At 34.1% G+C, this 12865-nt stretch overlaps 1 protein-coding gene across 1 annotated transcript in view; it reads right to left on the bottom strand.

Moving 5' to 3' along the window:
• Positions 1-990: 990 nt before the first annotated feature.
• The window catches only part of AASDHPPT (aminoadipate-semialdehyde dehydrogenase-phosphopantetheinyl transferase), a 21931-nt gene continuing 10056 nt past the window's right edge, over positions 991-12865 (bottom strand). The window contains exons 3-6 of the mRNA XM_033208017.1: positions 8893-9014; positions 8091-8252; positions 5021-5092; positions 991-2922 (exon numbers count right to left, since the gene is read on the bottom strand). Coding sequence (XP_033063908.1) covers positions 2758-2922; positions 5021-5092; positions 8091-8252; positions 8893-9014 — 521 coding nt within the window. The 3' untranslated portion in view covers positions 991-2757. The remainder of the gene's footprint in view (positions 2923-5020; positions 5093-8090; positions 8253-8892; positions 9015-12865) is intronic.

Genomic DNA, 12865 nt, shown 5'->3' with positions numbered 1-12865 from the left:
TAACAAATGGCTTCATGTGGAGGGGGACAGGATAATGGGTTTAAGAAACTAGATCCCCATACCACTCTGCATAGGAGGATTGTCCCTTCCTTTTATAAGTCTCAAAAAATGTAACTCCTACACCCACTTTGTTCTCAAAAAGCTATTCCACATGAATGGAGTAAATCTTTTTTTTTTTTTTTTTTTTTTTGAGACGGAGTCTCGCGCGAATGGAGTAAATCTAAGAAGTGAGAGATAGCAAATGGGAAACGGAATCCAACACAGGGGAGACAAACAATCCCCAGGATCATAGCAAAGGTGATCTCAGGATTACAGCTGTACACCAGCCATAGAAGGCAGAAAGTCCAACTGGACAAAGCAGATTGCTCTAGGAGTGATTTTTTAAAAGATGAATGAAACTGATGGAATAATCATTATGTCTGAACATTAGAGAAGATATTCAAACATATGGCAGAAATCTATGCAAAGTCAATTAACTAAAGGAAATGAAAATTAGTATATGGTAAGGATAATACATCAATCAGCTGTACACAGCAGTTACATAATCTCAATAATGTACACATAGTGTAATCACAGTCAACAATGTAAACACTGAATTATGATATAATTATGTTGGGAGGAGAAAAGGGGATAAAAAGGGAATATGCAATGCTGGGAAGCAGAAGAGGGACGCTTTATTTTGAGAATCAAAGAAACAATGCCTAAAATTTAAAATTCAAGTAAAAGCAATATAAGCCTGCCATTTGGAGATATGGTAATAAATAACAACAACAAAAAATAAATAGCTAAAAGAGTTGAAAGGGCTTGCCCTGGAGACAGAAAATGGAAGAAGTCAAAGTAGTGGCCTTTTTCCTTAGGAAAAAAAATCTTACAGATCTATTTGGTTTTTTAAAGCTGTGTACACATGAAACTTTGATTAAAAGTAACAGAAAAACTAAAAATTAAAAAATACAAATCCAACACAGTGTCAGGCTCATAGAAATTCCATAATAAATGTTCTTTTTTTTATTATTTTAATGACAAGACAAGTTTTTCGTATCACCATTACACTCATGCTAGGGGTAACAGTACTTCTATTATAAATGCTACTTGACCTTTATTTTTACTATGCTTGGCATAACTGGGCATGCTTAATAAAATAAAAAAAATATATAAAACATTCAATTTCTTTTTTTTTTTTTTACTAATCAAAGTACCTAATTTTACACAATTTGCACACTTTTAATGTTAGTAACAGAAACAATGAAATTATTTTACTTCTTGATACTTAAGAGTTTAACTCCAAGACATGCACTACAACCACATAATATATTTTTGTCATCAATATGATGGTCTTGGCATCTTATATATTATGTTCACACTTTAAGTACTACTTGCTAAAAACAAAAACAGGTAAAGACAACAAACAGACGGTTCACGTTAAGAGGAATATGAAAAGCCAATAACAACACTGACATACCAACCTTATTTGTAATGAAAGAAATACAAATTTTAAAAGTGACATACCACTTTTTATATTGGCAAAAATTAAATAAAAAAGAATACCTACAATTGACCAAGGAGTATTCTGGCAGGGGAGGGAGGTCACACACATATAGTACTAATTAGAGGGATAAATCATACAATTAAAGCCCTGTGAACTAGTCAAATCAATCATTCCACTTTTAGAAACTTTCTCAAGGACATAAGCATGTATCTCAAAATGTACAAGGACATTCACTCTGCCACTGCTTGTAGTAATAAACTGCAGATAATCAAAATGTCTAACAGAAAAAAATGAGTAAATTATGGCAAACTTTTCTTACGGGAAGGCAGTGGGCTTCCAATGCCATTCTCCATACCTAGCTTAGCTTCTTTCTTTTCAACAGAGTCCACTTCTAACAGACTAAAAATGTCAGACATTGCCTTTCTCTGTAATCTGATCTAAGTCAATGGAAACTGAGGGGAAATCTTCTGGAGGCTTTTGTTAAAAGTCTTCTTCATGGATAAAACAAATGAGAGAAGAAATGGCCTTTTCTGTCTTTGAGATACAATTTTACAAAGATGTAAAACTGAAGTAATAGCAGCAGCTCTTGTGATTGAGAGGTGGATTAGCCCAAGGCAAAACAAACCAACTGAGGTCAAGGCAAAAAAAAGCGTGTCTTTAATGACACTCCTGAACCCTGTGTTATGTTAAACAATGTCCTAGGTTACTTAGGCCAATTACATTTGGACACTGTTACCTCTGGCCAAAAGCATCCTAACTTGTATTAGCTATACAACAAAGTATGTTAGAACCACAAAAAGTTATGTTAGATGTATATTTATGAACAGTAGATGCGCAGTTAAAAAAAAATTTACAAAACAGGATGTTCCCATGTTTTTAAAAATCAAATATGTTAGTATGGATTCATTTGCCAAGAAAAAGGTCGAAAAAGATACTCAAGGTTTTAAGAGTAGTTATCTTTGAATGATAGCATTTAAATGTTTCCTTTTGCTTATGTGCATTTTCTATCTTTTTCTACAGTTAGCATGTATCACTTTAAGATTCCACCATCCTTCCTATCAATTCAATGCAATTTAGGAGAAAAAGAGGTAAACATGTATTCCAGTGAGCTATCTTGAACTGGAAGTCTGCTTTTTTTCTTTTTAATTGGAAAAGTTTCTGTTCTTTAAAAAAAACTTTTGTGAAATAAAATTTGATACTAAACAAGCATTCATTTTCCAGCGAATATGGAAGATTACAGTTTTCATTTCCCTTTGTTACTCAGGGAATCATCATGACTTTGTACCATTTCGTATTGGAATTTCTTCTGTGAAGCAAAAACAGTCCCAAAATGAAGGATCTTCAGGTGTCATGGGAACAGCAGATGATATTAAATCATTAAAGTTGAGAATAGTAAATTGCCTCTGGGTTGGTTTGGAATCATCCTGAGATGGAACCTAAAAGGGAAAAGCAGATTACCTTATTGTTATATTCCATGTTAATCTTATGATGAATTTCATAATAATGAAAATAAGTAAGACAAACTTACATTTTAATAGTATTAAATGACAACATAGTAGGATTCCTAGAACACTGTTTTTATTCCTTATATTAGCGTTGCCAATACAACAAATCAAAAAAATATGAAATAGAAAACCTGATTCTTGAACTTTTTTATATAACAAAAACCTGTGGCATTTAACATGTAGATTTACTGGGCCCTACATTCAAAAAGTGTGATTCAGTACATATAAGTTAGAAGGGATCCCAAAATCTGTAATTTTAACAAGCAGTCAGGTTGTTTTCATAGAGGTGAGTGAGAAAGTGAACTTTTGTGAAATACTACTCTAAAACGTGGGTCGGACAAAACTGCCATAACTATACAGAGATGTATACTTCTTTAGGAAATTATTTATTCAATACTAAATTTAAACTGTATCTTACTCTCTGAGATAGAGTCCTTGTTCACATTTGAACCCAGTGTAGACCCTCTTTAATATTCCACACATTCTAGTATAAATAGTACTTGGGTTTTGTACAGCGCTTTTAATAAGGTCCAGTACTTATTTTATATGACTGGTCTCCTAGCTATGTTGTGATATGGATATCTCAATTTTATGGATGGGGAATCTGAGGCTCAGGAAGAGCAAACAATTCAAACAATTTGTCCAAGCTCAAAACACAGGTTAAATGGTAGATGTGGGCCTGGAACCCAAGTTTGTGAACTGTACTCTAGTCTTCCCAATATGCCACTGTTGCCTAAATAGGCTCTATCCAGGGAAATAAAAAGTAAGTACTGAATGTGCACGTTTCAACAATTATAAAGCTCTATGAAAACAAAAGGTATTTTTGCAGGGAGTGTGAAGCTGAGATTTAAAAACAGAAGGACCAGTAACCTGGGTCAGAACATCTTCTGATAACAGGTGTCAATTTTAACATGCCATCCCTTTATAAGGAAGATAATCTATGGAGAATTCTTAATCCTTTGATTAATCTATCAAAGGTATGGTGTGTTGCCTGAGTTACTTTTGTGGAAGTAACGACGCATATATATTGATCATGCTATGTTCTTTCATGTTGATTTACTAAAAACAATGGCATGCATGTAGTTTTCATTAAAACATATCTGTTTTCCTTAAATAAATACTTCCACAGAATCACAATTATATGCAAACTAAGAGTCTTTGACCCTAAGGTTTTCCCCTGCTTGCTTACCAGATAATCGGATAAGTATAAAAACATTGTGGCTGAAGAATTGAAACTGATATTATGCCACAATACGCCACAAGGTCTCTTATATGTTTGACATTGTAACTTTGGGAATAAGTTAGGATATTACTTTAAAAGGAGGAGTGGATTCAATTCCCAAGGTAATTCCATTATGCATCAACCTTCAACATGGTACTCTTACATTCAACACAACCCCAATTCACCAAGAAATAAACTACCATTAAGATGACTAAGAGAATCTTGAATGTCTATTGGAAATATGAGTAGTATGACAGTATTGCCACATTTTTTATTATTTTTGTGGTTGTAATACTTCAGCATATATGAATGTGAAGAAGTGGGTAACTTTTTTTTTTTTTGGAGACAGAGTTTCGCTTGTTTCCCAGGCTGGAGTGCAAGGGAGCGAACTCAGTGCACCGCAACCTCTGCCTCCCAGGTTCAAGCGATTCTCCTGCCTCAGCCTCCTGAGTAGCTGGGATTACAGGTACCTGCCACCATGCCTGGGTAATTTTGTATTTTTAGTAGAGATGGGGTTTCTCCATGTTGGTCAGGCTGGTCTGGAACTCCTGACCTCAGGTGATCCACCTGCCTCAGCCTCTCAAGGTGCTGGGATTACAGGTGTGAGCCACTGCGCCCGACAGCTTTTTAAAAATGTTTCTACAAAATCCCTGGTGATCTTAATATTTGCTAATAAAAAGTATTACTATATCTATAATCTCAAAACTCTCTAAACTGATATAAGGCATATGACTATTTCCATCAATAAAGAGCAAACTTAACATTGATTCATGCTATTTAGGAAAAAGAGAAATCGGAAAATCTTACATCCTGATGTCTAGATCCATCGGGTTTCCTAAGAGCTACTGCAACAAAATGGTGCTCATCTATTTTGCTTTCCTGAAAGATAAAAGGTAAATAAATATAGATTATAAAATATGCAAACCTAGATGTAGTTTTATTTACATTTTCTAAATCTCATTCTCTCTCTCTCTCTATATATATATGTACACTCTCACACACGCATATATATTTTTCCCCATCTCTGCTAAACCACTTTAGAAGTTACATACATGCAGGCCCTTTACTCTTAAATACTTCAACATGTATTTCCTAGTAGGCACATTCTCTTACATAACCACATCAGTTAATAACTTCAGTAAGTTTAACACTGAAACTATACTTTCTTAGCTGTATTCCAAATTCTGTGAATTAATCCAAAAATGTCCTTTGTGGCATATCCCTCCTTCAGAACAGGAGCCCAGTAATGGGCAAGTAGGGACAAGTATTGCATTCAGTTGCCACGTCTTGTCAGCCTTTCTTTTGTTTTTTATGACATTAACGTTTTAAAGTACAAATTCGCCCAAATCTGCTTTTTATTAATAACATTTTGCTCATTTGGGGCTTGTTTGATGTTTCTTAATGAGTGGATTTAGGTTATGCATTCTCAACCAGAATACTACATAGGTGATGTGCCCTATCTAGAGGTACTTGATAGCTATCTGTCCTTCCCTGGTGATGTTCCTATGTATAATAAAGTACAAGGTTAAAAAAAAAAAAAAAATCAGGTTGCAACATTGGTATGTAAGCATTTAGTTAACTACATACTATCACATATGAAAAATCATGGTGGAAATTTATAGATAAAACATAACCAATATGCAATTTTCTATTTTCCGCTACATATGAGACAAAGGGGAAGGAGGCTTTAAAATGTAATATATATTGAGACAGTTACCAGAAAAAATTATGAACACTTAAAAGCTGAACAAACTTTTCACTGAAAAACCACTTTACTAAAGCATTCTTCCATAAAATGTCAAATTTAAGATATGTTTAAAGAGGAAAAATATAAGACTAAGTGTCAGAAGATTTACTACGTCAAAATTATCACAAAGAAAGTCTGCTATGTAGCCCTTTTCTGTTTTCTCTTTAAACAAACAAGAAAAAAGTAACCGGAATGTACAAATTAAAAAATATCCAAAATAATTTTTCAGAAATCTAGCATGTAAGATATAGTTCTTATATGTATAGAATATTTCAGTAAATAAAAAGCATGCTTAATGTATAATTAGAGGTGTATGTACACTAACAATTGATAGTTGGACACTAAAGAATGTTAACTAATGGATGTACTGTTTTGAACATTTCATTTTTTAAATTTTTTGTAGAGACAGTGTCTCAGCCTCCCGAAGTGTTGGGATGATAAGCATGAGCCACCACATCTAGCCCCTAGCAGTTTTTGACCCAGCTCTCCTTTTCAAAATGCTTTCTGTCCTTGGATACCAACACTACTCTCTTATACCATTTTGGTCATTCTTTATCAGTCTCCTCCACAAATCCCCCTTTGAATATTAGTATAGATGCTCCTCGACTCACAATGATGTTATATCCCAATAAACCCACTGTAAGAAAATATGGTTACATGGAAAATGCATTTAATACACCTAGCCTACCAAACATCATAGCATAGCACAGCCTACCTTAAATGTGCTCAGAATACTTACATCAGCCTACAGTGGGCGAAATCATCTAACACAAAGCCTCATTTATAATAAAATGTTGAATATCTCATGTAATTTATTGAATACTGTACTGAAAATGAGAAAAGGAACGGTTGTGTGGGTTCTGCAAATATGAATTCTACTGAATGCATTATCACTTTCATACTGTCATAAAGTCAAAAAAAGTTGAACCATCATAAATTGGGGACCATCTATATTCTCAGGGTTCTATTCTTGGCCTTACTTCTAACTTCTTGTGGCTTCAATTTGCACTTCTCTCTTCACAGATTCAATATATAGCTGCACCTTAGGTAATCTCATAGTTCCAACTTCAAATCCATGGTTTCAACTACCACTGACATAATGGTTATACTTATAACCATTATAATTTTTTTTCTCTAGTCCAGCCCTCCATTCCATTCACCTATTTCACATCTTCACTTAGATGTTTGGTATCTCAAACTTAACATCTCATTTATTTTCTAGTATTCTGTATCACAATAGATTATCTTCTAAGTCAGAGAACTGCTCTACAGCCCATTTGCTGGACACAAGCAGGACCAATCACAGTATAATGACCGGTCTGGAAATAAACAACTAGCCCAAGCTAGGTCAGGGAGTCCCTTCTCTAGGATTTTTGGACTTGGAACAGAAAGTGAGTTTACCAGTTTGTTTGGGGTTTTAAACTGTAAATTGTTGTAAACTGTAAATTGTTACATGCAACAACAGTATGTCACATGCAAGAGCCATGTTTTCTGTTATGTAGACCAGAGAGGCTGAGAAAGCTGGTGTATAGAATGAAAAACATAGGTAGGAGAAAACCAAAGCCAAAATGTAGAGAAAGGCAAACGTAGGAGACAAAAAGAGCTCTGAATATTTCATCCCCTAATTCTAGTTAATACTGGGGACAGTTGCCGAGTAACTAGTAACCTATAATACTGTTTTGGGGTTTTTTTTGCCTTGAATTAGTGTGTGTTGGCTTCTCTCACTAGCAACCAGGAACTGCTAGTGACAGAAACAAAATACAGTAAGAGACCAAAATACTTAACTTGATCAATACCTTGCAGGATCTACCAGCCTGATCTGGAATCTCCCTTAAATACCCTCATTATGGCCCAGCTAAAGTGGCTGCTTTTGGCTGTTCATACATGCAAAGCTCCTTTTCAGAGCCTCTTTTCTTTTTCCATTCTGAACTCACAATGACATCTTTCAACATCTTTCAAGTATTAGCATAAATGTTACATGCTCTCATGGTAGCACTGATTTCACTTTCAGAGCAGCAGGACTGGATTCAGTTGCGTCCAAATTCAGTGACTAGCCTACCCAAAACAATCATACATACACGCATAAAAAACAGAAATTCTTAGTTATAACAATTCTAATAAATTTCTTACCTCAAATGCCCACTCTTTTTCTTCCTCTCCATCCAGGAACAAACGTGTTTCTTTATAAACTTGGCCTATATCCAAGTTTAATGGAGATAGATCAAATTCAAGCCGCTGCAATTCAAATCCTAGTCCAACACCAATGGCTTTTATGAAGCTTTCTTTAAGTGCCTAAGATACAGAAAGACATTTTCTCTTAGAATTCAGCCCACAAAAATGTTTCATAGAATCTACAGGCCCAACAGATAGGGAGTTTCAATGCTATGCTACATTACAGCTATATGGCTATAAGCTTTTTTAAAAAAAACCCTTACAGCATGAAAACAAACCATCCACATGATCTTAGGGCAAATCATTTAAGCTCTTTGTGCCTGTATCCCCTTGTATGCAACCTGCAATCATGATAACAATACCTTCCTCATAGGGATGTCATGTATATTAAACAAACTAACTTATAAAGAGCTTGAAGTAATGTCTTCTGGCATGTAGTAATATATATATCAGTGTTTGTTACATAAGACCTCAGGTGTATTAGTTCCTTTATGACAGAAAACATTATTTACAAATCATAATGTTTTGTTTCAGCTTTAAGTAAGTACTTTCTAACTGAGCATTATATATAGGTTAAATTTTCTTAAAATGAAATGTCATTATAATGTAATATATGCATAAAAACCATAACATTCTCAAGCAATCACCCATTTCCTTCAAGCACTGTTTGGACACTACTGGGTAACCAAGGACTCTGACTTTAAATGAAGATAATGGAATCATTATAGACTTTTGCTTTCAAAATTAGAAAGAATTATACCCAATTCCTATAAAACATATCCAGCTGAGTCCATTCATCCTTAAAGCTTCTGATTGTTTCCCATTCTTTGTTGGTAAACTTTCGTTTCATAATATGAAAGAATTCTGGAATTGAACCACGACCTGTTAAGGAAATAAAAATTAAATAGCAGTTCTATCAAAAAATAAAAAGTTGCTCTATTACTAAAACTGTTCAAGACAGCACCCCCCAAAGATCTAAAGGGCAACCATTCTTTTGAATACATTTAAAATAATCCTAAACAAAATCTCAGCAAGTCAAAACAACTTGAAAATTAAAACAGTAAACACACTATGACAAGCAGTGGTTAGCCCAGAAATATAAGAGTAGTTTAACAAGAATTGGTGATATTCTATAAATTATTACTTAAGCAGGAAAACCATATGGTTGCATCAATATATGCCCCAAAAAGTTTTGATACAATTTAGCAGCCAAAGCTGTTATAAATTTTAAATAACAGGAAATTTCTTATATAAAAGGGTATTTATCAGAAGCCCAATTAAAATACTCCTAAAGTAGAACCATATTATTCTAAAGTTTTATTTTGTTATGTAACAGAGAAAAAAAGGGAATAATTCTTTTACTATAATTTTTGGAAAATTAGCAGAAAGCTGAAAACTGTTCTTTTATTCTACATTATTGCCATGGCTAAAAAATTAATACTTACCTTCTTTAAAATGTTTTCCAACTTGTTTTCTAATATGACTTCTTCAAATAAAAAGATTTTCATTATTCTTTCATGGTTGCAGTTGCAAAATAAGTTCATTTAAAAAAACTTGAAACACATCTTTAGTGCCACTATTTCATAGATACAAAATATTACATAGCATTCGAAAAATAAATGACAAAAGATACAACCCAAAGGATCTCATTCTCAGAACTAAGGGGTAAAATACATGTTAAAATTCATGGTAGGCCTCTGGTATTGAATTTTCCCAAACATTAAAATTATGTGTTTGTGTGTCCCTACCACCAAGCACGAACTTTCTACCAGCATTCATTTTATATAAATATGCATAATATGTATAAATATTTACACAAATATGTATTCAACTAATATTAAAAACAAATTGATCACTGTTCTTGCCTTTTATACTTACAGCCTAATGGGCCTATCAGAGGTAGGTGAACCACAAACATTTACTGAGTGTATACATGAATGTTAACTATTATATGGTAAATTACTTCCTAAATATTCAACTGCCCTGTATCCTTAGTTCCTTATTACATTATTTTCCAGAAAACCTTTTGAAGGTAATCCCTTTGAGGATTCTGTTAATATGGGCTTACTCAAATTCTCACTTCTAAAATAACCAACTCCAAAATTTGACATTCTCAAATGATTAACACAATTCTTAAGGAGATAGCTGATACAACACTCTCTATGGGCATTTCTTATGTAAATAAATATGTGGAGAAAAAAAGATGTTGAAGATGTTGAACGTCCCCTTCTTAATACTTCACTGGCCTTTAATCACTAATTCTCTCTATGATAATTCAACAGTTAGAATTCCACTAAAAGCATACAAGTGCTAGGTACCACAAACCACATGATGAGCAAAACAGACATGGTCCTTATCTTCATAGAGAGTTTACAGTTTCTCCTGCAGTAAACAAATACCTTTCCCACATTCATCTCAAGGGCAGAATATATTAAAAATTGGTTCTCTCACGAAATATTTATGACTTTCCCAGTACCCCCGCTTCAAGAGTCAAAATAGTCTCCTCTTAGTTCATCAGGAAGTATTTCTGCTCATCTTGTTGCTGATATGTGGTACTATGGATCAAAATAAAGATCCTCATTCATTTTCAGGCACTGAGATATTAAATTGTGATCTTAAGAGTTCAATGGCAAGAAATTCTTACCCCTTTTGGGGCCATGGATCCCTTTGATTGTTTGGTGTTTACTCCTCAACACCTTCCTGAGACTAACATTAATAGAAGCCCCTCAATAAAAACTGTTTTGTTCAATGCATCAATAGTACATACTGGCTTGATAAATAACACCTTAAAGAACACCTTAAAGAAAGTAAAGGCAGAAAGCTTCTGAAGTAACTAAAGTAAATCTGGAAATTTTAAACATTGGGGACACTATATCTCCAAAAATCATAAACTGTTTCCTGTTGAATGGATTTTGGCACAAACAGCATAAGTAACAATAATGGGAGGAACAAACTATCTTTGGTTTGGAAGACTGCATTATATATTTTGAGTGAAACTGTAGTTGTAACAGATTAATGTCCAAAAAAATCTGCATTTAAAAAAATATGCCTTTTGTCATCTATAGTGTCATTTTGCTTGCTGCTTTCTTCAAATTTTATTTTTATAACCTCCAAGAAGCCTTCTGATTTTTAACTAAATAAGATGGGGCAATCAAGCAAAAAAATTTAAATAAGTATGCTATTAAAAAACTGATTAACATAAAAGGCAATCAATCTGGCACAATCACTAGAAAGCAATCACATAACTCATTATGTTCAGTCAAGAAATACTGATATGAGTGCATTTTCATATACTTTAGAGCATCTTATTTAGTCCACAAAATAAAAATTTGACAGCAATAGGAAAAGGTGATTTTGTAAATATTCAGCCAAAGCACAGCAGCGCCACACTGTGGCACTATAGTGGATATACAGTGGGCAAATACTCCGTTAAGTGTTAAATATAGTTTACCTCGGAAACTGGAATAAAGAAAAATTGGTAGGAAGAACAGTGAATTTGTCCCTTAAGCTATTTGAAGACAGCACAATTACTGGACATACATGTTGGCAAGTTCTAATACTACCATTACATACACAGAGAATCATCAGTCAAGCTGAGAAAAACCTGATCCTCCTCCATCTTATAGCTTGATCATTAAGGAGAGCAGTTAGATATTGTATTGTGCAACGATTAGCTAATTAAGACCACACAGAAACTAATGTTTTATTTTAAACACAGTAGTAACATACAACAAAATCATGTAGCTCTAATGCCTTGAGCAACTATTGCTGGCCTATAAAAAAAAATTCTAGTAGTACCAGAACCTCAGGGCCTACCTATATTAATCCCTCTCCAAAACAAGGTCACCAATATGTATCATAAATAGGTATATATAACAGTACCTCAGCCTTTAGGAAAATGGGCTGGTCATTTTTGAGGCACGTGGAAGGGAGTTAAGCAATGCCCAACTATGTGCTTGCTTCAAAGTACCAAAATCTAGCCTTAGATAACAAATCATATTAGAAATTCCAATAGCTTCACTTTCTAAGTACTGAACTGTATGTAATAGAATTATATATAATTTTGTTTCTAGGAGAAGTGCCAGTCTTCTAAGATATGAGTTAGTATGTATACGCCGTAATGCTTCACTTATCAGCTCATTTGTCCAGGAACTTATCCAGACACAAACCTAGAATAACACAAAAATATCTGAGCTGCCAATATAGGTTTCACAAACTACATGTTACTATCAAAGGATGTATTTATAGTTAGGCCCTCAATTCGTGAAGTACAGCAGAAAAAGCACTAGAGTAAAATACATCCACCTAGGTTTGAGACTACCATTTAGGCAGTCCTAAACTTCAGTTGCTCTTACACTGTTTACCAACACATACAGTTATTAACACACAGAGGCAAGAAACAGGCTGATAGAGCTAGAACTACTGGGCTGCGAATGTTATCCTTTTAGGAAGAACTCCAGAGAATGAAGACGACGACCAAGAGGACAGAGCAAGAAGCCTTTTTATTTTTGGGCTTTGAAACCTAATGAATTTACTCTGCTGGGTTTGGAATATGTTTGAGAACCATGATCCCTTTTTACTTCAAACTTCTTTTTGGAATGGGAATGTCTATCCTATGCCTCTCCTACCATTGTATTTTAGAAGACTTGTTTTCTGCTTTCACATGTCCACCCATGGAGAGGAATTTTGCCCCAAGAAGGATCATACTCCAGTTTCACATATAGCTGATTGAG

This window comes from Trachypithecus francoisi, unplaced genomic scaffold (genome assembly GCF_009764315.1).
Source record: "Trachypithecus francoisi isolate TF-2019V2 unplaced genomic scaffold, Tfra_2.0 Lachesis_group8, whole genome shotgun sequence".
NCBI lineage: Eukaryota > Metazoa > Chordata > Mammalia > Primates > Cercopithecidae > Trachypithecus > Trachypithecus francoisi.
Note: the sequence above shows the minus strand (reverse complement) of the source record. Positions and strands in the feature narration are given on the sequence as shown.